This window comes from Crinia signifera, chromosome 2 (assembly GCF_055691185.1).
Source record: "Crinia signifera chromosome 2, ASM5569118v1, whole genome shotgun sequence".
Taxonomy (NCBI): Eukaryota; Metazoa; Chordata; class Amphibia; order Anura; family Myobatrachidae; genus Crinia; species Crinia signifera.
The window spans coordinates 230,438,849-230,464,181 of NC_139218.1; the positions used below are offsets into that span (position 1 = coordinate 230,438,849).

Below are 25,333 nucleotides of genomic sequence, written 5' to 3' on the forward strand. Positions count from 1 at the left end.
GACACTTTGAAGTCATGACGTACATTTACGTCATGTGTCGGGAAGTACTTCCCGACCATGACGTAAATGTACGTCAAATGTCGGGAAGGGGTTAAAGCTTCTCAACTGTGGCTTAAGGATTACCAAGTCTTTTCTAAAGATGCAATAAAGGAGGAGATTGACCATTATAAGCTACACGGTGTGGATCAGGAGAAAATAAATAATTGCCCCAAAGCAGATTAAACAAAAAGCCAACTCTGAACTTCTTAATCCTTTCATGCAATATATTGCATGCTATACCCTTTCCCGCTGCTGGGAGGCTGTCCGAGTTGGAGCTCAAACGTGAAACAGGTCTAATTTCCAACTCTGATACGCACAGTTCCAAGCAATGGATCAGATCTAATGTCAAACGCATGCAAGTTGCCCACTTTTCACACAATTTCTTGGCCCAATCCATTGGAATCCGGTGGGGGATGGAGTGTTCAAATCATACTAGCATGTGCTGGCACACTTTACAGGTTTTGCCAATTATGGAGTGACCTTAGACCACGATATCTTCGATTACACGGACGGCCATGGGTTCAATTTTCACCATGAACCTTACAGTGCAGAGTTTGTATATTCTCACTATGCTCCACAGTAGGTGATAGGACATCCCTTGGTTCTCTAGCCAAGCCAGAAACCTATGTGTGCTTGGTACTGCCTGAGCAAGCTGTGCCTGAAAAGTCACTGGTGATGGACCACACCATTGCACTGAATATGGCATTTTGAAGCTCTTTGTATCAGATGGCATTTTTTCTTTGCACCAGCTTTTTTTGCCAGATCATGGATAATTTTTGTTTTGCCAAAAGGTCACACATGGTGTTTGATTAATTCATATTCAGATAAAATGATAACTGTTTTTTTTCTGCATTTCCCATTAACTGGTAGATTTGGAATACTAGAAAAAAAAAGTTCTGAATAATGACAGCTCTGCTTGAAAACTTACCTGGTTATATGGCAAAACTCAACAGCAATGCGCTCAGTCATGTACCAGTCCACTGGGAACATGCAACCATACTTTTCTTCATAATCCACCAATTGGCGTTTAATCCATGCATAACGTCTATCAATTTTATCAAGCCAGGCAACCTGACACAGAAACAAATGAAAAGTTCCAAAGTGATAATAGATAATATATTATAAATCGGACATGTACATGTGTGGTACTATTTAATCATTATAATTGATTTATTGTTATTAAAGGCTGAAAGAAGCCACTGTAAACTAATTTTGCCAGTGGGTTGCTACATTTTAAGTTGAGTTTGATTGAAAGCTAGAATGGTGAGAACTTTAAGAAAATACCACAGATATTTGCTAAGATGTAACTAAGAAACATACAATAGCGTTAGACTTAGAAGCGCTTGTGTAAAACAACCCAAGAAATTATTTACTTGGAAATGGGAAGGAGTCCCAGGGACAATATTCTTCCTATGAAGTATTGCCCAGATATCAGTGTGTATGTGGATGAAAGTAACCAAACTTGATATTTCTAATTAGGGGCTCTCAGAATAGGTTCATGTGTGGATGAGAAAGCAAATACCCAAGTATATTACCTACAATACAGAATTGAGGTTGAAACAGGTTGGTGTCGATGCAATGTGTCTGGTTTTACTGCAAAAGTTATTGAATGACACTCTGTAAAGCAATTCTGAATTTCAGGAACTTTGTACCCCTGAAATCTAATATCACAGTATCATAGAAGTTCCATGAAATAATCCCATCTATTTCATCCTCATATATCTGAGGGGAACCTCACCATAGGAAAAACGTTATCATCCCCAGGACACCCTTCCTATTTCCAATCAAAATATTTGAACTTTTATTAAACTATTTATTGCATTAATTTTCTACCTGCATGTTCTACTAGTGCTTCTATGTTCAACTCTACTGTATATTTTTCATGAATGCATGAACTCTCCATATCCCACAAATTAAACTGTGCTGGTCTTTAGCTGTCAGGCAACTAGGGGAAACCTTAAGTAAAGCAGCAGCCATTGATAGTAGTACATAACAAACAGTTACAGATAAATAAATTATTTCCTTACTAAGAGTAAATGGCAAGATCTTAATGTTCCATAAAATGACGTATGGTAAAAAAAAACACGTTTTGCTGTTCCTTGAAAATGTTTAAGAGGCTAGGTTGTTTGTCGTAGTTAATGATTTCAAGTAGTCAGTGGCTGTGAAATTAAGATTAAACTCATTAACCAAGGTAATGCTTACATCTTGATTTTCTTGAAAGAGCACGGAGTATTCAGAGAGATGCTGCCTGATAAATTTCTTGATGATCTCTTGTTTAATCCGGACATCAAGGACATTGGCTACCAAACAGGCATCCCGCAGGACATTGCTGGGTCCTCCTGTTCTCTGGTAGAAACATCAAAATGATGGCCATTAGTTGTGCTTGAATTAAACTGAACTTTGAAAGCATAGTCAGTAAGAAAATTATTTCAAGAACTCATAAAAGCGAATGTTAAGGAGTCATTTAATTTATTTTTGTTTGCTTGTATTTACTACATGCAGGTCAATGCCCTTATCCTCATGTCTCACACTAAAGGCCCCCCATACATTTATGCAACTTTTAAAATGGATAAGTCACATAAAAATTCCATGAACTGCCTGGGAGCATCCCAGGGGGCAGGATCTCATATGGTCCTTCTGCAGCCAGGTTGGAGGTCTGACCTGCAAGCAGGGTCGATCTCTGACTCCGATGCGCATGGGACCACGCATCAGATTGGATCAGATGTCTAACACATCTGATTTGGTCACTTTTCACCCGATTTCTTGGCCCGATCCGTCGGAATAGGGTGAAAAGTGGCCAAATCGGACAAGTGTATGGCCAGCTTTAAGATCCATACACACTGGGCGACTATGCCCAGCGTGCATGGACAGCGATGATGACAATCATCGCCGGGGGTATAGCCGCTCAGTGCATACACACTGAGCGGCTTTCCTCCTGCCCGGCGCCGACTGAGGGGGGGCGTTGCATAGCGGAGTGCTATGCAAAGCCGTCCTGAAAGCCACTCATCTGCTGGTATAACCAACAGATGAGCGGCTTTCCCGGTGATGTTGCGGGAGTGCGCAGCAGCGCTCACCGCTCATCACTGGGGCATACACACTGGGCGGCTTTGAGCTGAAAGCCGCTCAAACTGGGTGTTTTGAGCGACTTTCAGCTCAAAGTCGCCCACTGTGTGTGGGCCTTCAGAGATTGTCATCTTTGGATTTGGTCCTAGTTGGCAAATATGAATGAATCCATGGCATAAAAAACACTAAACATGCACTGTCGGTAACCTGCATTATGGTTTAGATACATATATTATTACCTTAGAACCCTGTGATGGGAAAGCTTCTTCAAAATCAGCTAATATCTGTTGACCCAATTCCGTCTGAGCAGCTTTAACCCTGCATAGTAAAAAATGGACTACAGTATATGAAAAGGTATGCACAGGATTTATTGCATTATAAAACAAAGGTTTTTATGGTGATATGGTCAAGGAAATGCATGGCAACAAATGATAGAATTCTAAAACAATACAATACAGTATATATGACAACTTTGCTTCCTATAGTATATTCTGTATATGTCTGTTTAAGGTTTGTATTGCTGTTTCAAACCTGGATATAAACAGATAAGCATGCAAAATAGTGCATAAATACATAGAGCAGAGAATGGCCAACATATTTCATGAAAAAGAAAATGACTAAGTGAACATATTTTTATGTTCTATTACAGTGGAAAACTACTCTATCAATAGTAAAATGATTAAAGTCAAAAGAGACAGCCAACATTCTACAAAAACCTAATCTCACATGTTAAAATGGGCTCTACCCTTGTGCTTTGATCTCCAATTCTCAGCAACTGTCAAACCCAGTTGTCATCCTCGTCCATGTGGGATATTTCTATTGTTACCATTTTATTCTTATTTACAGACATTGGGCGGTATTCAATGAGAATACCTGCGAGGTGCAGCGAATCCTTTTTAGGATTCGCTGCACATTCGCCACGTTCCGGAGCCGGCGGGCTCCGGTATTCAACGTGTCAGGGGCTCGCTGCTCCTGACTGGCAAATATGAGCTCCTGCGGTGATTTCCGCAGGGAGCCTGAGGACGGTGCCAGGCAGAGAGATGGTAGTCTCTCTGCCTGCCCCAGAACTTTGTGGGGGGTAGGTGGGCTCCCCGGGTGCCAGGCAGCACAGGCTGCCCCCCGGGGGTGCCAGCAGGGGAGCGTATATTCACTACACACGATCGTAACGATCGGGTGCAGTGAATATATGAATATGTAATGAGCGGCTCAGCTCCGGCGCCCCCTGCTGGATGCTGTGTAAAAAAAATAAATATTTTTTTTTTAAATTAAATATATATTCATGTGCTTACAGCACATGAATAAAAATAGCATGCCCCTCCTCAGAATAAAATTCCTGATTTTTTGACACCAAATGTAAAAAACAAAACACTTTATTTTAAAAGTTCACATTCCACTTCACCATAAAAAGATAGCGATTGCTACTCTGTGAATCATGGTGATAAAAACCTTGAAATGTATTCGCCATGTGGTCATTGAATAGGGTGATTCACCGTTTTAGTCAGAAATTCGCCAAACAGCACAAATTCGCCATAAAAACATGGCGAATCAGGCTCATTGAATACCGCCCATTGTGTTATTATACTTTTTAACCTGAGGTCCCATACATATTTATAAAAAGAGCAAAAACAAATGAAAAACATTTAAAGCTAGGTACACAGTGGAGCGATGTCTACCTGGATGATATGGTAGTTCATGGGGTGACATATCGTACTGTGAGACAGATTCAGTAAAGCAAAAATGCTAATAATTTTGTGTCTGGAACAAACCATGTTGCTATGTAAAGGGGAACACATTTATATTGTTTCTTTGCAGGGTCAATACTGGCTGTCTTTGCATGTAGCTCACATATACTAGCCAGCTTGATATTTACACAGCAATTTAGATTTCAGTATGAACACAACCCACCCAAATCTAACGCTCTCACATATATTACATCTGTTCCACCTACATGGTTTAACCCATTTGCTTTTTGCTTTGAAACAATGCTGAAACAGGCCCTGTGTGTACACATCAGAATGATGTATCAATCGCTCGTTCCATCCTCTATTATACTGCATGGCGGTGCATGTGATCATCCAGTTGGCTGTGCAGCATGTTGTTCCAATTTGGCCGGAAACAAAATATTGGCCAGAGATCATTCTAGTTTGTAATCAGCTTAAGGGAGGTTGTGTTTAGGCTTGGGCCACACATTGTGGTTTACCAGGTTCTATCCAACGGGACCTGTTTGGCAGGAAGAAGTCTGCCCATGTATTTCTATGTTGGCCGTCTACACATCTTGCTGAACCACAGCCACCAGATACAACTGCAGCATACGGCTATTTAGCAGGATGACAGGACGATCGGATAACAAACACAACACATGCATTTGAATGTATGTGTGTACACAGTGCAGTTGTACCACAATCTCTGCCCTGTGTTAAAGGTGTATCACATTGCGTTCAAGCAGAATGCACTTAAAGCACAATGTGAAAACCCCAAAAAGGTTTATCCTGCCTAGAAGGTCCTGTACCGCTATATTCTGTTAAAACACAATGGGTGCAATTTACTGATGTGAAATACACTTCACAGGTCATGTTGCTATGGCCAACCAATCATAATCTACTTTTTATTTATTTACCACCCTCTAGAAGATAGTAGAGAGGATCTGATTGGTTGCCCATAGAAACATGACCTGTGAAGTGTATTTCACATCTTAGTAAATTTCACCCAATGTGTGGCCAAAGCCTAAGAATGCTTATGAAGCAACCTAGTTTAGGTAAAATTCTGTATTATTTGCGTAATATATGCGTTTGCTTTGTAAGAATATATTTAAAATAAAACAGGAAAAAAATTATTATTTTACACAACCATTGTAATCAGACTCTTGAAAAAAAGTTACAAATTGTACATTTTGGAAGAATACCAATAACAAATGATATAATTCATAACATTTCATTATCAGAAAAAGTATTTGGACGCAAAAGACAGTCCATGAGTTTTTCAAAAGTTGTACATTTTCTTCATTGCTAGTATATTTTGGCATGCACCTATCATCTTGCGGTTAAAAATGAAGGTAAACAAAGAAAGCATTAAAAATAAATTATCTGTCTTCATTCACCTTAATAAAGGTTTATGAATCAAACCAGGATTAGTCTGCCTTTTCCCTTAATCAAATACTCTTGCAATACAGAAGTGGCAATAAATGAAACTCATCCTGTATTTTATTTGTGGTTCAAACACGAATAAATATACTTGTGAAGTCTCATAAACAGAATAATTTTAGCATAAATGTGTATGAAATTTCTGACACTTTTAATCAACAGTTTTTGTTAAAATATTTGCTGGATAAATGGCGGGAATGCTAACACGTCGCAGCTATCAATACTATTCAAAATGGCTCTTACCTATAACTTTTAATAAGTGTAATGCTGTGTACACACGGTCCGATTTCCTTTCTGATGTTGACAATATAGTCAACATCGGATCGGCATCTGATGCAGATCGCAAGGGTTTTAACCCTTGCGATTCCGATCCGATCCCGATGCGCGTTCACGTATCGGAAGCCAGAAAGTCTTGGCTGCCTTGTCTATATAGTGCAGATCTGCACTATATAGTCAAGATAGGATACAAATCGGATGTGCCTTAAGATCCTATCCACGATCCTATCTGATCAGATCGTGGATAGGATCTTAAGGCACATCTAACGTGTGTACACACCATTAGACAAAATCCCTCAACTTTTCATAAAAGCTATACTATTTTGGAGAGGGTACCCTCTGATCTGGCTTACATCTTCAAGACTTACCGTATGTTCTACACCTAATGATCTTGCTGAAAATGTAACAAACCCGTTATATTGAGTGACTCCTTATAGAGAATGACAAACTTTTGAAAAAAGTGTGAAATAAATGAGCAGCTGCTTTAACTATTGTACATTGTTCTTTATTGCTAGCGGCTTTTTTATTATATGCCTATAGTTTTATACTTGAATATATTATGGATTGGTCTGACACAGTATTAGAATTATATAAGATGTATATATTCCATGATATTTTCAGAAGTGCTTTTAATTGGAAGATAGAAATCTTTTGTTTTACTTGTCATGCATAACTATTCACGTTACTGCAACTATAAACTGTTATTGGAATTTTTTCAAAATTGAATAAGTATTAAGGCACAGTGCAATCAGCCAGTATGGAAAAGGTCTGGATAACAGGAGTCCCATTGTAGGCTTGGCCAAACTCCTCCAGTAAAAGATATAAAAAGTGCTAATATACTTGTCCAATATAATCTAATTTATTAACATATAAACATGGAAACCCCATAAAAACAATATGGAAATATTACAGCACCAAAAAAAATCCTGACAGAGCTATAGCCCAAGGTAAATAAACATAGGGAAATATCCAATTAGCTGTGGCCTAAACAAATTGTTGGTTTGGACCCAATTAGGTACTGCATTCCCGTGCAGAACAAGGATTTTATTCCTCAAATACTGACATTGAAAAATATATGGTAAAGGCATCAACTAGGGCAGTCATGTCCAAACTATGGCCCTCCAGCTGTTGTGAACCCACAAGCTTTGCACAAGCTTTTGCAACACCAGCTAACCCTGAGAACCAGTACTAGAGTAGTACACAATGTGATTAATTGGGCTGCTTGGCCCAAACTGTATAACAATGATTGTGCAGATCATTCTAATCCACTGCTCAATGCTCACCATCTCTCCTGGTTGGTCTGACTGATTTTTCAGCTGAAAATCACCTAGTGTGTATGCCCCACAGATTGCCGACTAGCGATGATGCGCGCTCCTGCATCATCGCTAGCAAGGTGGGCAATTTGCTGGTTTTACCAGCACACCTAGCGATGCTGGCTGGTTTTTCAGCCATCATCGCCAAGTGTGTACAGCAGCCGAGCTGAAAGATAAAAGTCTTTCAGTCCAGCTGACAGCCCGCTCCCTCCCCCTGTTCATACTCACCCCTCCCTGCTCCAAAGCTGCCTGCCTCTCCTCCGGCTCTAACGCTGCGGCTGCACAGTGACAGCTTCTCTGCTCCACTCCCCTGGCCGGACATACAGCCCGGTGTGACGCCCCGCCACCAGCAGAAAGCCCCACCCCCAGGATGACTTCCCTGCTTTTGCTGTGTGGACATAACGCCACTGACCACTGCACCACTGGGCACCAATGATTTTGTTTTAAGGCAGTAATATATACATTGCTGGCACATGCCAGCAATGTATATATTACTGTACCACTGGGCACCAATGACACATAAGCCAGTAATATATACATTGCTGGCACATTATATAGTAGTATTAATCTGCTGAAAAAAAAAGAGTAGGTGGTGTTTATAGCGACCAATTACATTTTGATTTCACTTCTCTACTGCATCTTATAAAATATTGGAATTGGATTGGATGCTGTGGGTAACACCTCCACTTGTCTGTTTTAGAAGCTCTAGTAAACCTGCCACCAGGGTAATAAAGAAATAAACAGTGTTCCAAACTTAAGCTGTTTAATTAAAATATGCAAGTCTCATAATACCGAGGTCTACAGATAAAATATCCAACTTGACTAGCAAGATAGCCAAAAACAAATAAAAATATTCTGAAATAATCAAGCAACATTATTTTATCAGGACATTAAGGGGGGTATTCAATGTCAGGGTCACGGCAGTCGAGCTTGCTCGACCGCCGTGACCCAGTCCCGTTCTCGGTCAGCTCGACCGAGAACACGCAGGCGGGATTCAATGTCCCGCCTGCCGGGGAGCGAAAAGGGGGCGTGGCCGCGAGTTGCGGCCGGGAAGAGGCGAGCTGCAGCCGGCAGCTCGTCACTTCCCGGCTGTTCTCGGCAGAACGAGCCCGACAGCTTGTGATGTCGGGCTCGTTCTGTCGAGATACCCTGCTCAATGCTGTCGGGGAAGACAGCATTGAATAGGGCCCGGCGGGAGGTGCTCGCCGGAGATGGAATATCCCCCTAAATGTAAAATTCTATTTGACATCCCTTGGTTGTCAAAAACTGGATTCTATTACTTATTACAATTCAGAACCCTGAAGAAGGTGATAACGCACCAGCCAAACAGCTATGTTTGAAAAATGATAGTTAGGAGTTGATTGGCTGGTACATTATCACTTCCACTTTATCTCCGCTCAACTTCTGTCATTTTCAAACATAGCTGACTGGCTGGTGCATTATCACCTTCTACTTTATCTGCACCTCTATTTACAGTTTCTTACATAGCGCAGCATATTCCATTGTGCTTTACTTAATACATCTGCCCCATTGTATGATAAATGCAGGAGTCATGTTCTGAAACTTATAAAACGGTTCTTGTTAGAAGAACGCCATGCCCATTCAGTCAAGTGCAAGGTAGCCTTTCCATCCATGCACTGGACCGGTCAGCATGCCTAAAGCATAGGTGCCGATTTATGTTTTTGCGGGTGGGTGCTCAAGCCAAAACTATAGGGGAGTGGCTTAATGGGGGAGGGGCTTGGCCACAAAATAATACCTGTTATTAGTCATAAAGCCAGATTCCATAGAACAAAAATATATTTAGCAACAGTTATCTGTGCATCATTTCTCATCCTGAGGCTCAGGATGAGAAATATTGCACAGATAGTTGTTGCTAAAGATATTTTTGTTCTATGGAATCTGGCTTTATGACTTAATAGTCATAAAGCCAGAATAGTCAGGAATAATAACTACTAACACATTTTTGGACCGCAATGCTCAGTGAGCATATATTTAAAATTGACAAAAGCCACAAGCCTGGACTTACTGTAATTAGATGTCAGGCGGTCCCGCTCCTGCCAGGCTACCAGTATCCATTGGGGACGGGGTCACGGTTCACGGGGACCGGGTAAGCTGCCTCCTCCTGCTGCAGCAGGTAAACCCGACGCGCTGTGTGATTGCGCACGGAGGAGAGGGAGGGGAGGTTGGCGATGGCACCCGGCGGGTCGCGGTGAGCGTGACGGAGGTCGCGTAAGAGTGCGCACTGCGCGAGGCGTGCACTAGTCTGCAGGCAGGGCGGAAGTGCTGTTATAGCGGCCGCGGCGGGTATGATGATTCATTAATCAGATTCAACAGCTGCAGTAGTAGTACTACGGCGACCAGTGGGACTTGGGGGCGGCCAGTGGGTGCTCATGAATTTTCATGAGCCCCCACAGAATCGGCGCCTATGGCCTAAAGTAGACAACTGAAAATGTAAAGTAAAATATCTACTGAAACTCAAGGTGAAAAATCCCTCCATATATTTGTAAATACACACATTAGCTGCCACATACATTGTATCCATTTTAAAAATGATCATGGAAAACGGCAATATACAGTACGTGTCTGGCAGCAACAAGCAATACCTCAACAATGCATCACTCAGACACAGCAGTAGGATTGCTTCACTTGCCAGGAAATGCCTGTATATACAAAGCAATGTTTTCTAAACAGCAATGACCCTTTAAATCGTATTATTGCAAACTTTATTTATGAACATGCGGATTTTTAGATTCAAGAGGATTAGTGAACAGATTACTTAACAAGCATACCAAAGCTGGCACCCGGCTTCCAGTTCAAGTCGCAATTCTTATTTTTTCCTTACATTCACATTTATTTTCCCAAGTTTTCAAATAACAGTAAGTCTTACAAAACCACAAGTTCTTTTTGCTTAGCCTACCAGAAATTTTAGACAGGAACTGGCAGTGTGCAGCTTAAAAAGGGGCTGAGGCAGCCGCTCTTTTCTGACTTGTGGTACAGTTGTTATGTCTCAGTTAAAATACTTTCCAGGCCATTTCAATTATTTGTAGTGTCCATTTAACCTCTTCATGAAACAAATATATATATATTATTTCTTACCAATGAGAAATTTTACTAAAAGCTAAAAACTTGCTGTATTACTGTGGCAAAGTAGGGCAAGAAATAAAATGTTCTTATTACACAGCTTATTAAGTCATACTTACTACAACTCAAAGGTTATAGTACATGTATGCTATGAGTTATATTCAATGCCCTGAGGGAGAACTATGATGGCGAGCAGTGCTGATAGCTTGCTGTCAGTCCTGCTCCCTCCAAGCTTTTTTTGCAGGGTGCCGCACCCTGCCCATTTTTAAAACCTCAAAACGCACCCTGCCCTGGAGACATGCTATTGCTGAAGCTGAATTACATAGAAGCTGGTTCGGGCTTCCATCCAGGTCCAAATGGAGTGGGTGTTTGTCCAGCGGGTAACTTATGCATTTTACCAAGCCTAATGGCATTATCAAAAGGTGATTTACTTTTGATAAAGCCACCAGGTGTGATTTAAGCAAAAACAGAAAGAAAAGTGGCGCTAAACATTCAATAATGAATGAATTTTAATATAGTAAAATTTAAATTCATTCACTATTCAAATATTTACCAAGCCGCTGGAGGAAATTAATTCTCCTAGAATGCGGTGTAGGTTGGCCTGCCAATCATCTTTATTAAGTACCAATTGTTATTCAATAGTACTGATGCTACACTCTTGGTGCAAACGCTTTCCTTCAAGGGATTAATTACCTCCAACGGCTTGGTAAACATTTGTGGGAACGCTCATTACATCTGAGCTAGTACCCTCCCCAACATTCTGGTTACCAAAGTACCATCTATTCTTTGGCAGCATAATAGGAAAGGGACTCCACCAGCGACTCCTTTTCCTTATAGGTCCACCATATGCAACCAAATGTCATTGTTTTGCATCCTTGTTTTTATCTTTGCTTTTATTTGTGATTATCTACCAATTCTATTCAATATTTTACTATATTAAAATTAATTCATTATTTAATGTTTAGCACCACTATTCTTTCTGTTTTTGCTTGTACCTATTGAGGGATTGACCATCCCTCTCCAAGTGGCAGCAACCTCTTCTCTATATAGATAGTTGCGTTGAATCACCAGATGTAATTTAGCTTTGATAAAGCGACCAGGTGTGGAGAAACGTGTCAGAAACCTGCTGGACAAACACCCACTCCATTTGGACCTGGATAGTGCTGCTAGTTCTCTTATTTTTTTGTTTACCTTGTTAACACAGTACTAACAACCCTGTTTACATCAGCTGCTGGATTTAAAACCAATCTTGTTGAACGCCTCAAGTACCCTCAGACCTAGGTGGGTCGGTCCATATTCTACTTACTGGAAAATAGAATTTTATCAACAGAAGTAACATAGAAAAAAATATTCACACAGGCATACAGATGTAGCTGCACTTATTGGTGCTGCGATACCGCTGCTTGTGCGTGTTTAACGTGCCAAACTTGCAACCCCAGCATGCATATGCCGCGAGTTACAATGAGTGTGGCTACTTATGTATGCTATGTAAGGATCAGCACCAGGGCAGAGATCCCTGGCAACCTATGATGGCCTCACTGCAATACATGTGAAAATGTAAAGAATCTTAAATGTTTCAGATGACTCTACAGAATGCAGGGTGTGTGCACAGAATGTATTTTTGTTCTGAACAGTATTGCAACAGTGCCACTGACCACAGGGCGGCATTCCAGGCTACCATGCCGGGAACAATATCGCTCAGAAGCCCTATTCTGAGCAATACTGTCAATATTGCCTAGTGTGTATGGGGCTTAACACATGAGGCTTGGAAACAAATTAGCTAATCACAGAGAAAAGAGCAAAGAGACATTCTGTAATGATTAGATAAATGGTCAAGAACACAACATATTGTGTTTATGAGGATCTACATGTCAAGGAGTGTTTTAATTTCCATAACTATAATGTATTCAGGCACATGCAAATATGTTTAGGGAGGAATTTACTATACCATTAGTGAGGTGTGATCCTAAGCCCGTAATGAAGCTGCTATATTATTGTACGAACCTGGGTTCCCGTCTGGCCAGGGAAATATCGGTGTGTGACACTTGTATGGTTGTGCAAGTTTCCTCCCAGAATTGTAGCAAATATAATAGGATTTTTTTCCCCATACATAAGCACATACCTGTGTCCATGTATTCTAAGATCTCCAGTGTTTACATACTACAGCATGGATGGCACTAAATTGTAAATATAGCAATAAACAACTTGAATCCATTTTAGAAATGGAACAAATATGGAAATAATGAATTTTAGCTGTTGTCAGAAACGGGAAGGAGAAAAACTGCCCCAAGTCTATTTATTCTGGCTTTAACTAGATGTATTTCCTTATTGTGAGCACTGGAGATGTAAGCAATGTGCGGGGTGTGCCTTTCATTTCCGCACAAATCACGATTCCTATCACAACCAGATGGAATGGTTATCAGAATGTAAACATTAGGAAGGAGCTTGGTAAAGAGAGGACTAAAAATATCAAGGATAAACTATCCATCATGTTTCCCACTGACATTTCAAATACAGAGGTGGCATCTGGGCTCCCATCTATTCTCCAGTGATCAATGCCTGAAAAACCTTACCCTGCTCTGTCTCTCGAAATGTTTCCACTAATAGGATAAGGATGTGGCTACATAATGGAAAGCTCTATAAATGTGTACTGCTATTGGCGTAATCTGCAAAGTGATAACACTAACATTATAAGGACACATAAAAGCATTATATAGATAAACATTAAAAATGAATGTGATTTAGTAAGTAGAGGAAAATCCGAAAATAGATGGGGGGCATGCTTCACAGGCAAGGACATTCTGACCAAGGCACAAGGCCCTTTTAAACATAAAATACACAACTTTTAAGAGTGCATGCACACAGAAAATACACATCCAAAGAGGCAATGACCCATATAAATAAAGGCATGTACTTGCACTCTAAGGGTGCGTACACACTGGAGCGATTCTAGCAAATATCGCTGGAAATATGGTTGCTGGGCGACCATATTGCCAGCAATTGGAGTGTGCACCGGTGATAAATCGCTGGGTGCGTGCTCCTATTTTCTGCCCGTAGTGATCGCTGGTTGCGATCCCCGGAAGTTTATTTTTCATCAGCGACAATCTCTGGTCACTGATGCAAACAGGACACGAGCGATATATCGCTCATTGTGAGCGATATATTGCTCATTGTGAGCGATATATTGCTCGGTGCTATAGATATATCGCCCCGTGTGTACAGGGCTTAAGAGTAAGACAGCTGCACATGATGCTGATTTTCCCTGGGGAACTATGGTTTTCAGGAAACCCCGGCAGCCCCGAACTGCTCCCAGTGCTCTTTGAACTACAACTATCAGAATACCGATGGCTACCAGAGAATGCTGGCACTTGTAAACCTACAAACAATCTGTCCTTGCATCCAGGATCAGCTGGAACCTGTAGTCTAAAGCCAAAACCTACTGTGAAACAAAACTGATCCCCCAAACAAAGTCCTTCCTAAGTGTAAGTTTGGAATTACTTCAGTCTTCGCTTACGCTTTTGTTTTGTTTTTGTTTTTTACATGCATTCCTTTTTCAATCTGTCTTAATAAACTTAGGGTACTGAGCCCAGGGCTGAAATAGGCATGAGTGTAACCACAGTGGCAAAAGTACAGAAAAGTCTGTAAGTTAGCTGCCTGGAAGGGCATTACTCCAGTTAGCTCTGATTTTACAATGGAATAAACCCTCTCCTTAAGGTGTATGCACACTGGACATTTATTTCCCCAGCGTGGATGCACAGCGATGATGGGTAAAAATCGATGGGTCGAAAATCACTCAGTGCATAGGCACTGAAAGATTTTTGCTCGTCCAAGCGATCATCTCGAGGGCAAACCGCTTTCCAAAGCAGGATGCTATGGAAAGCCGTCCACCCCGTCCCTCTGCTGGTAATACTATCAAATAAGTGGCGGCAGCGGGTGATGATGCAGGAGTGCATATCAGCGCTCACTGCCAGGTCATACACACTGGACGGCTACTGAGCTGAAAGCAGATCAAACGTAAAAGTGAGCTGCTTTCAGCTCAAAATCGCCCTTTACACAAACATATAATCCTTCCGGCACAATAGGGAAGCTGCTACATAGTCTCGGAAGTGTTGTCAATGAAATTAAAACTGCTTCATTAAGCACTACAGATAAACTTTGTTATTTATTATCTACTCAATCCAGCTATTAAATGCAATATGTTTCTATTGCGTACAGCATTTTATGTACTGACAGCTAAGCTACAGCAACAGTCACAATCTCACATCAGCAAGCCAGGTATAAAGGGAGCTCAAGCTCTAGATTTGCATATGACTAATTCTCAAAGAAATTTACAGTTGCAAAGTTTTTTTCAGACACATATTGAACGTCTGCTTGAATCAAACTTTGAATAAGGTCACAACACCAAAGAAATGCTGGGTAGTTTATCAAATAATACTCAATACAGAGCAGCATTGTAATACATATGGATTTTCAGTGGAAGGTAGCTATGATTGAACTAGCAGACCACACGAACAATCCATTGATCTAACATCTTGAGGTGTATACTATAAAAGCAGGTAGCAGTATTCTGATAAGTGTTTATTCACAGAACACCCCCAATTCGTATATATAGAGATAGAAGGATAAGGAAGCCCAACAGACTGTTACCTATATTTCTATGCTCATACAAGCACATAATTATATTGTCACTTTCTGTACTTCTTGTTGAAAGTTATGGTCATTAAGATGTCCTGAAGGTTGATACGAATTTTTGTGTGTGTGAATGCAACTGTATCAATTATCCAATATGTCCCCCCTTTTCTCTTTGTACTGTATATCAAGTGTGCACTGTGAAGTGATGCTCAAGAAATAAAAATAAAAAAAGCAGGTAGCAGTCGCACCACACATGGGGTATATCCTCAGAGTTACATTGCTGCAATGTCAATAAATGTAGCACATTAAGGTAATTAGTTACATTGCTGTAAACATAATCTAAGAGAGCTGGGAATCAATTTTTGTTGTTCATTGGCGGAAAAAGGTGCACTCAATAATATATATGTGCAAGTACAGTCTAAATGAGACCCACACTGTGTATATGGGGATAATTTTTTTTTTTTAAATCAGCAAATTCAAAGCACTCCTTGTGCCAGATGTATTAAACCTGGCAAAGAGATAAAGTGGAGAAAAGGTGGAGAAGTGGAAGGAGATAAGGCACAGCCAATCAACTCCCAACTGTCATATTTCAAACACAGCTAATTGGCTGGTGCATTATCTCCTTCCACTTTATCTCCACCTTTTAACCACTTTATCTATTCATCAGGCTTAATACATCTGCCCCATTGTGAGCTAATTTGTAATTATGCTGTATATACCAACACCTATTACAATTATTTTTTATTATTATATCTCACCTTTCTGAAAGCTGGCGTATCTGTGGTATACCCATGTACTTCTGAAAATGCTCCAATACATTCACTACTCCCTGTAGAAGGTTGGCCACTTCCCCATACTGACGTTTTCTAGTCATTGCTCTATAAAAAAAAGCATATTTTAATAACAATTGAGAAGATAATAATGCACTTTTAAACTGACTCAAATAACATCAAATTTCAAAATCAAATCTTAAACAGTCCAATTGCAAAAGTTTCACATGATTGGCCATTAAAGATCAAGAAAAGCCACAGATGAATATTACCAGACACATAAGTAAAAGACTATTAATAAGCTGAACAGTTTATCCACCTTTCACCCATGTTGCAGGTTGTCATGTTAGGAGAGAGGACAGCCACAACTAAACTGAGACGGACTAGCTTTGCAGAAATGCACTGTTCAGATGAATTCAGATTGAAGGGCAGGGCAATATTGTCACTGCAACGCAAACCTTATATAGTGAACATGTTGCCAATTCTAACCATTCACATTCCAGTTATTACATAGCTAATACAGCTATTACTTAGTTAAGAAATCTTATTTATTTATAGTTTCTTCTATAGCGCAGCAGAATCCGTTGCACTTTACAATTGTAGACAGTGATAAAACTAACTGGGTAACAACAGACTTGGAGGTAGGAGGGCCCTGCTGCAAGCTTATAATCTATAGGGATATAGGAGGTAAACACAAAAACAGGCACCAGTAATAACATAGCAGTCCCACCAAGTTGCAAGTCCAGAAAGAAAGCTATATAATACATAAGTGCCTCAGAGGGTTATACATGTGGAAATGAAATATTATATGCATGCCTGAAGAGGTGAGTTTTGAGGGAACACTTGAAAGTTTGGAGGCTAGTGGAGAGTCTTATTGTGCGTGGAAGGGCATTCCATAGGGTAGGAACAGCCCTATGAAAGTCCTGTAATAGTGAATGGGAGCTAGTGATCCATGCAGAAGAGAGATGCAGATCTTGTGCAGAGTGGAGTGGTCGAGTTGGGAGATATTTTATGATAAGTAAAGAGATATACAGTATGCTGGTGTAGTATGGTTAATAGCTTTATATGTGAGTAGAAGTATTTTATATTGAATATGGTAAAATAAAGGCAACCAATGGAGGGACTGGCAAAGCTGGTCAGCAGATGATGATCGTCTTGCTAGGAAGATTAGCCTAGCAGCAGCATTTAAAATGGATTGCAGTGGTGAGAGTCTGTTCTTCAGAAGACCAGTTAGGAGACTATTGCAATAATCAATGCGGGATATAATGAGTGCATGGATAAGAGATTTAGAAGTTTCATGTGTAAGATAGGGTTGTATTTTGGACATGTTTTTTAGATGCCTGTAACATGATTTGGAGACCGATTGAATGTGGGGAACAAAGGACAGTTCAGAGTCGAGGATGACCCCCTTAGGTAACGAGCTTGTGTGGTAGGCTGGATTGTCGTGTTGTTAACAGTTATGGAGATATCAGGATGGTAACTGCTCTTGGCTGGTGGGAATATAATTAATTACATTTTTGGACATATTGAGTTTGAGGTGGCGAGAAGACATCCAAGATGAGATGGCAGAGAGGTTTTCAGAGACTCGGCCCAAAAGCACTGGTGACAACTCTGGGGTTGATAGATTTGATTATTGTCCACATACAAGTGATAATGAAATCCGAAGGAGCTGATACGTTTGCCAAGAGATGAGGTATAGATTGAGAAAAGCAGAGGACCTAAGACTGAGCCTTGCGGAACTCCGACTGACAGAGGTAGTGAAGAGGAGGTTGAGTCAGAGAACTGAACACTGAAAGAGCGATCAGATAGGTAAGATGAGAAATAGGAAAGTGCTGTATCATTAAGACCTAGGGAGTGCAGTATTTGTATGAGAAGAGTGCGATCAACAGTGTCAAATGCAGCAGAAAGATCTAGAAGAATGAGTGGTGAGTAATGGCCTTGAGACTCAGCAGTGACCAGATCCTTCACCACTTTAGTCAGTGCTGTCTCAGTAAAGTATTGGGAAGGAAAGCCTGACTGAAGTGGGTCTAATAGGGTGTGAGGGTTAAGAAAGTGTGTGAGGCGAGTGTAGACATGTCTCTCAAGTAGCTTGGAGAGGCATGGGAGCTGAGAGACAGAACATGAGTTAGGGTCAGAATTGTGTTTTTTTTTTCAGAATGGGAGTAATTACTGCATGTTTGAACAGAGAAGGAAAAGTACCAGTAGCAAGAGATTGCAGATTTTAGTTAAGTTTGGGATAAGCACAGGAGATAGTGTTAATGACTTGTGCAGGTATAGGATTACGACGAGAGGTAGTGGAGTAGGACGATAAGAGTGTGGATACTTCCTTTTCAGTTGTGGGCTCAAATGAAGAGAAAGTGCCAGAGGGTTCAGGCGGGGAAGTAAGTAGGTTAGAGGCTGCAGAAGAGCATACCATTTCCTCTTGGATGTATGTTATCAATCTTGTCTTTAAAGTATGATGGTAGCCAGTGGGGGAGGATACAGAATAGATTTAAATGTGTTAAAAAATCGCCTGGGGTTGGTGGCATGAAAAGATATGAGAGATTGGTATTATATTTGTTTGGCAGTGTCCAAAGCATTGTAGCAGGCGTGCTAGATAGTCTTATATGTGAGGAAATCACTCAGATTACGAGATTTATGCCACTGGTATTCTACTTTACGTGACTGATTTTGTAGTTGTCTTGTTATTTTGGAGTGCCACGGCTGGCATCTAAGCCTGCGTGGGGTATAATGGGAAGCTGGAGCCACTTCATCAAGGGCTGTTTCAAGAATTTGGGTACAGGTGAGAAACAGCGTCAGGAGAGATAAATGTATAAATTGGTAAGAGTTGCAGAGAAGTGGAAAGTTGTGGAAAATGAATAGCATTAGTATTAGAGTGAGCTTGCATGATTTCAGGGTCAGTGAGCTTGGGGGAATGGAGGAGAGCGAAAGGGTAATGAGATTGTGAGAGGGAAGGGAGTGTTAGTAAAATCAGAAACAAGGTCAAGGCAGCCTTCCTCATGAGTAGAGGAATCAGACCAATGCAAGAGGCTAATAGAGGAGGTTAAAGATAGGAGTTTGGGAGCATGCAGAGATTGTGGACTGTCAACAGTGATACGTCACCCAGGATGATGGTGGAGATGACAGTGCTGCAGGCGAGGCTGTGTCTGATTGTGTGAGCCAGGTTCCTGTACCAGCCAGAAGGTTGAAGTTGTGAGAGAGGTCATGGATGATTGTTAATTTGTTGCAAACAGAGCGTGCATTCAATAGGGCACATTTAAGTTGCTTTGTGGGTGGTGAGCGTCATGTAATATTTATGAGTTTATCTGGAACCAGTTAAATCTGAGTGGGACAGGTGGTAAAAACCTGGGTTTGGAGATATGTCACCAGCTAATATGATTTGAAATATTAGGAATGAAAGCTATTGTCTTGGACAGCTAGGATGGTGTCATGGTTAGCATTACTGCCTTGCAGCACTGAGGTCATGGTTTTGATTCCCACCATGGCCCTAACTGTGCGGATTTTGTATATTCTCCCCGTGCTTGCGTGGGTTTCCTACGGGTACTCCGGTTTCCTCCCACAATCCAAAAATATGCTAGTAGGTTAATTGGCTTCCAACTAAATGAACCCTAGAATGTCTGTGTGTGTGTGTATGTGGTAAGGAATATAGATTGTAAGCTCCACTGGGGCAAGGACTGATGTGAATGTTCAAATATTCTCTGTAAAGCGCTGCGGAATATGCGATATATACGAAACTGTAAATAATAATAACTGTTAACTTCTCTGCTTGGTCTCTTTAGAAGGTTTGATAAATATTTTTATCAGTTTCTTAGTATTAATAGAATCAGATTAGATACACTGCCTTGATCAGGTGGGAGAAGATTGAATGGTTATAGAAAGTACAGTACTGGATCCCCACTGTGACAGCAGCAGTGCAACATTAGCTGACAACTGGTCCATGCCTTTTATGCTTTAGTTCTTATCTGAAAATGTCAGTTTATGAATTAATGACCATTTAGACTTAAGTAAAATATGCATTGCATACTAAGCAAGCACAGGCAAACCCATTTTAATTATAGTAAATATGAAATATTTCTTTAGATAATCAACTATTTAAAGTTATTCCTAAAGCAAAATACTATCTACAAGTACAGGATTTTTGGAGCATGACTGAGAATGTGTGCATGAAATTATCAGAAAGCAAAGGTGTCACTAACTTTGTATCACACACAAATTTATCTTCATGCTATGGGGAGATTCAATTAGACGTGGTAAACTAACAGCCGTGATGACAGAGGTCAGGGTTGAAGTTTATTTAGAAACATTAAGTAAAAATTTTGAACGGCCACTGGGATTGGCTGACACGGAAATGTAGAAAACTGATGCTGATAGCCAGCATGATCAGGGATACGGATTCACCTTTGTGGCCATAAAAACATAGGGACAAGCTCCCAGAAAAAAGAGGGTAAATTTTAAAAAAAAATGTCCATTAACTGGATTAATAGAAAAGACAAAACTTTGTGCAGTAAAGTTTTATGTGGCTAATTGAATTCCGTCATTAGGCGTATAAGGTGTATATAAAACAAATACATTTTCCTGTATGTACACAAACTTACTGCAAATATTGTATTCCATTAACTTCAGTCTTTGTGTATAAGATGTATATGAAACAAATTCATTTTAGATTTAGACTTAGGGGGGTATCCAATCCCGGCCGCAATTTGCGATGGGGCAAATAGCGGCGACCGCCTATTCAATGCTGTCTTTCCCGACAGCATTGAAGAGGCAGATCGACAGAATGGGCCCCACTTTAAAAGCAGTCATGCCAGTTTATTCCATTTTGGCCATGATTTGTCGCGATCGCAGCCATATATCGACAATCCGCGGCCGTTTATGTGGACACGCCCCCTTTTCGCCAATCGCGACTTGGGACATTGAATCACGTCTGGCGATCTGCAGTCAATCAAAAACGGGCCAGGGTCACGGCTGTCGGACCGGATCGACAGTCGTGACCCGGGATTGAATACCCCCCATAGTGCCTATCCCCAAGATATTTCTTTAGGGTAAGCCAATATTTAACCCCTTCCCGACATTTGACGTATATATACGTCATGGCCGGGAAGTACTTCCCGACACATGACGTATATATACGTCATGACTTCAAACTGTCACTGCGTCTAGAGACGCAGTGACAGAGGGACGATGTCTGCTGTCCCTGACAGCAGACATGTCCCTGCATGCCCAGGGGGGGCTGCGATGCCGCCCCCCCGTCGGCGATCGCTGTGATTGGCTGTTCAGTGTGAACAGCCATTCACAGCGTTTTCTGTGTCACCGGCGAATAACGTTCGCCGGTGACACGGGATCGGAGGTGATTGGTGCTCACCCCGCCCGCCCCCAAAGGCCGTGATTGGTTCGTCGGACCGACGGACCAATCACAGCCATGGAGGGGGGTTTAAACTAACGTGACTGCACTGCAGACGCCATTCCGGTCTGGAATAGCGTGCAGTGCGGTCACCGTGCCCAGCTGTCGCCATTTACTGACCAGAACCTTGCTAAATACTTACCTGATCACTGCCTGGATCTTGCTTCTTCTTGTGACATCCTGTGCTGTGTTGTGCTGTGTTGTGCTGCTGCGAGTTATTGGATAGAGAGATAGAGAGAGAGAGATAGAGAGATAGTGACAGATTGTGCTATATATTTTTTATATAACTGACTGCTGCCCCCCCTTTTGTGCTGATCAGTATAAATTAACTGATCAGCAACTTTTTGGGGGCGCAGGGTTTTTTTTATATATATATATACCTGTCAGTGCTGCTGCTGCAGTGTCATAGAGTGATAGATAGTGAGAGATAGAGAGATAGAGAGAGATAGTGACAGAGAGTGATAGAGACTGCTATATTTTGTGTCTGCTGCCCCCCTTTTGTGCACCCCCAGCAACTTTTTGGGGGTGCAGGGGTTATTTTTCATATATATAACTGTCAGTGCTGCTGCTGCAGTGTCATAGAGTGATAGATAGTGAGAGATAGAGAGATAGAGAGAGATAGTGACAGAGAGTGCTAAATTTTGTGTCTGCTGCCCCCGCCTTTTGTGCTGATCACTATATCTGAGGTGATCAGCAACTTTTTGGGGGTGCAGAGGTTTTTTGTTTTTTATATATATACCTGCCAGTTGCACTGTCAGTTGCACCAAAGGTTGTGCACCTGCTGCCCCTCACTGGTAATCAGTGTCGCATCACTGATCACCTTTTTTTGTTTTGTGGGTGCTGTGGGGTCTTTTTTTAATTTTTTTTTTACACACACTGTGATTTTGTGGGTGTCCTGTGGCCACTGTGCGCTGATCAGTGACGTACATCACTGATCATCTTTTTCGGCACAGGGTTGATCTATTTTTTTTTTTTTTTGATCAAATTCCTGTTGCCTTTGAGCGCTGTTCAGTGACGGACGTTACTGACCAACATCTGTGCTCAATTTTTGGCGCAGGACCTTTTTTTTTTTTTTTTTTAACCCCTTCAATTTTTTTTTTTTAACCCCTTCAATTTTTTTTTTTTTTTTAACCCCTTCAATTTTTTTTTTTTGTATAAAGTATTTTTTTTTTTCTGCACTACATACACACTACACACTACATACCCCCCGGGTTGAAATAAAGTTTGTACCCCCCCCCCCTACACTATACACGTGTTGAAACATTTCACTACCAGTAACACAAAAATAAAAATGGCATCCCAAATGTCATCCCAAATGTCATCCCAGTCATCCAGAAAAATGTATTCAGCGGAGGAGGCATATGCCATGCTTGCCTCTGACTCTGACACAGCCAGTGATGCAAGCGGGGAATTTGAAGGATTCGTCTTAAGCTCCTCTTCCTCCTCTGGTGATGAGGGACCCCCTCAAAGATGCCCCCGTAGAGCAGCTGAGACCCACCCCCCAATAATTGATCTCGTATGGACCCCACCACCAGACAATTTTGAGCCCCAGGTTCCTGAGTTTTTGGCCATGCCAGGAATCCAATTTGATTCCACAGGTCTCAGAGAAATTGACTTTTTCAAATTATTTTTCTCTGATGATTTTATAAATTTAATGGTGGACCAAACTAATTTATATGCCCAGCAGTTTATTGCTCAAAACCCCACGTCATCATTTGCTAGGTGGACCCCTGTAGATGCAGTAGAGATGATGACGTTTTGGGGTCTGGTGTTTCATATGGGCATAGTAAAAAAGCCAGAAATTAGGCAATATTGGAGTACAGATGTTCTGTACAGCACCCCATTTTACCGTATGGCCATGCCCCGGGCTCGATTTGAGACGATCCTTAAATTTTTGCATTACAACGATAATGCACAGTGCCCACCCAGAGATGATCCCACCTTTGACCGGCTATTCAAAGTCAGGCCGGTCATTGATCATTTCAGTGCCAAATTTGAAGAGATGTACATCCCAGATAAATTCATTTGCATAGACGAGTCCCTTATACATTTTAAAGGAAGGGTTAAATTCCGCCAGTACCTTCCCAGTAAGAGGGCAAGGTATGGCATAAAAATGTATAAGCTGTGTGAAAGCACCTCAGGGTACACTCACAGGTTTAGGGTATATGAAGGGAAGGATTCAAGAATTGAACCGCCAGAATGCCCCCCCTCCCTCGTAGGTGTTAGTGGAAAAATTGTCTGGGATTTAGTGCACCCCTTCCTGGATAAAGGTTATCACCTCTATGTGGATAACTTTTACACTAGCATCCCCCTGTTTAAGGCCCTTGGTTCAAGAGGTACAGCAGCTTGCGGTACTGTGCGCAAGAACCAAAGAGGCCTCCCAAAAACGCACATTGCCCAAGTAATGAGAAGGGGTGAAAGCAGGGGAATATGCACCGAAAATATGTTGTTGGTCAAATATAAGGACAAGAGGGATGTCCTTATACTGACAACAATTCACGGAGACAGTACCACCTCCGTCCCTGTACGAGGTACCAGTACCCACACCTCAAAAGCTAATTGTATCCTGGATTACAATAGGTACATGGGCGGAGTGGATCTTTCAGATCAGGTACTGAAGCCGTACAGTGCCCTGCGGAAAACAAAAATCTGGTACAAGAAGCTGGCCGTGTATATCATCCAGATGGCACTGTATAACGCTTACGTGCTATTCCGTTCTACCGGCCAGAGGGGGACATTTATGCACTTTCAAGAGGAAGTCATAAAGGGCCTAGTATTTGGGAACCAGCAGGCAGAGGGCCCCAGTACTTCTAGTACTGGCCCCCGTATTGTACCAGGGCAGCATTTTCCGAACGAAATCCCCTCCACTGCAAGAAAGGGCAGGACACAAAAAAGGTGCAAAGTTTGCTATAAAAAGGGAATAAGAAAGGAAACTATTTTCCACTGTGAAACTTGCCCCGACAAACCCGGCCTATGTATAAAGGAGTGTTTTAAAATATACCACACATCTATGGATTATTAGGTTCATCATTTCACCGTGCTTCGGGGGTCTTGCTAATGCCACATAGCACCCACCAACATTCCACCAGAATCTGAGCTGCAAAATCCAAAAATCACTCCTTCCCTTCTGAGTCCTGCCATGCACCCAACTGGTATTTTTTGGTCACATATGAGGCATTGCCATACTCGGGAGAAATTGGGGCACAGATTTTGGGGTGCTTTTTCTCCTTCATACCTTATGAAAATGAAAAATTTTGAGCCAGAACTGCATTTTTGTGTAAAAAAATGTAATTTTTCATTTTCACTGCCCAGTTGTACCACAATTGGTGAAACCCCTGGGGGTTTGAAATGTACACTATACCCCTAGATGAATTCCCTGAGGTGTGTAGTTTGCAAAATGGGGTCACTTGTGGGGGGGTTCCACTGTATTGGTGCTTTGGGGGTCTTGCTAATGCGACATAGCACCCACCAACATTCCACCAGAATTTGTGCTGCAAAATCCAAATATCACTCCTTCCCTTCTGAGTCCTGCCACTTTTTGGTCACACATGAGGCATTGCCGTACTCGGGAGAAATTGGGGCACAGATTTTGGGGTGCTTTTTCTCCTTCATACCTTC

The 25,333-nt window shown here is 41.5% G+C and overlaps 1 protein-coding gene across 1 annotated transcript in view; it reads right to left on the reverse strand.

Annotated features, from left to right (window-relative positions):
* The window catches only part of VPS53 (VPS53 subunit of GARP complex), a 210,452-nt gene that overhangs the window by 116,942 nt on the left and 68,177 nt on the right, over positions 1-25,333 (reverse strand). Inside the window, exons 7-10 of the mRNA XM_083173988.1 lie at positions 16,303-16,422; positions 3,342-3,420; positions 2,242-2,385; positions 968-1,110 (exon numbers count right to left, since the gene is read on the reverse strand). Coding sequence (XP_083030114.1) covers positions 968-1,110; positions 2,242-2,385; positions 3,342-3,420; positions 16,303-16,422 — 486 coding nt within the window. The remainder of the gene's footprint in view (positions 1-967; positions 1,111-2,241; positions 2,386-3,341; positions 3,421-16,302; positions 16,423-25,333) is intronic.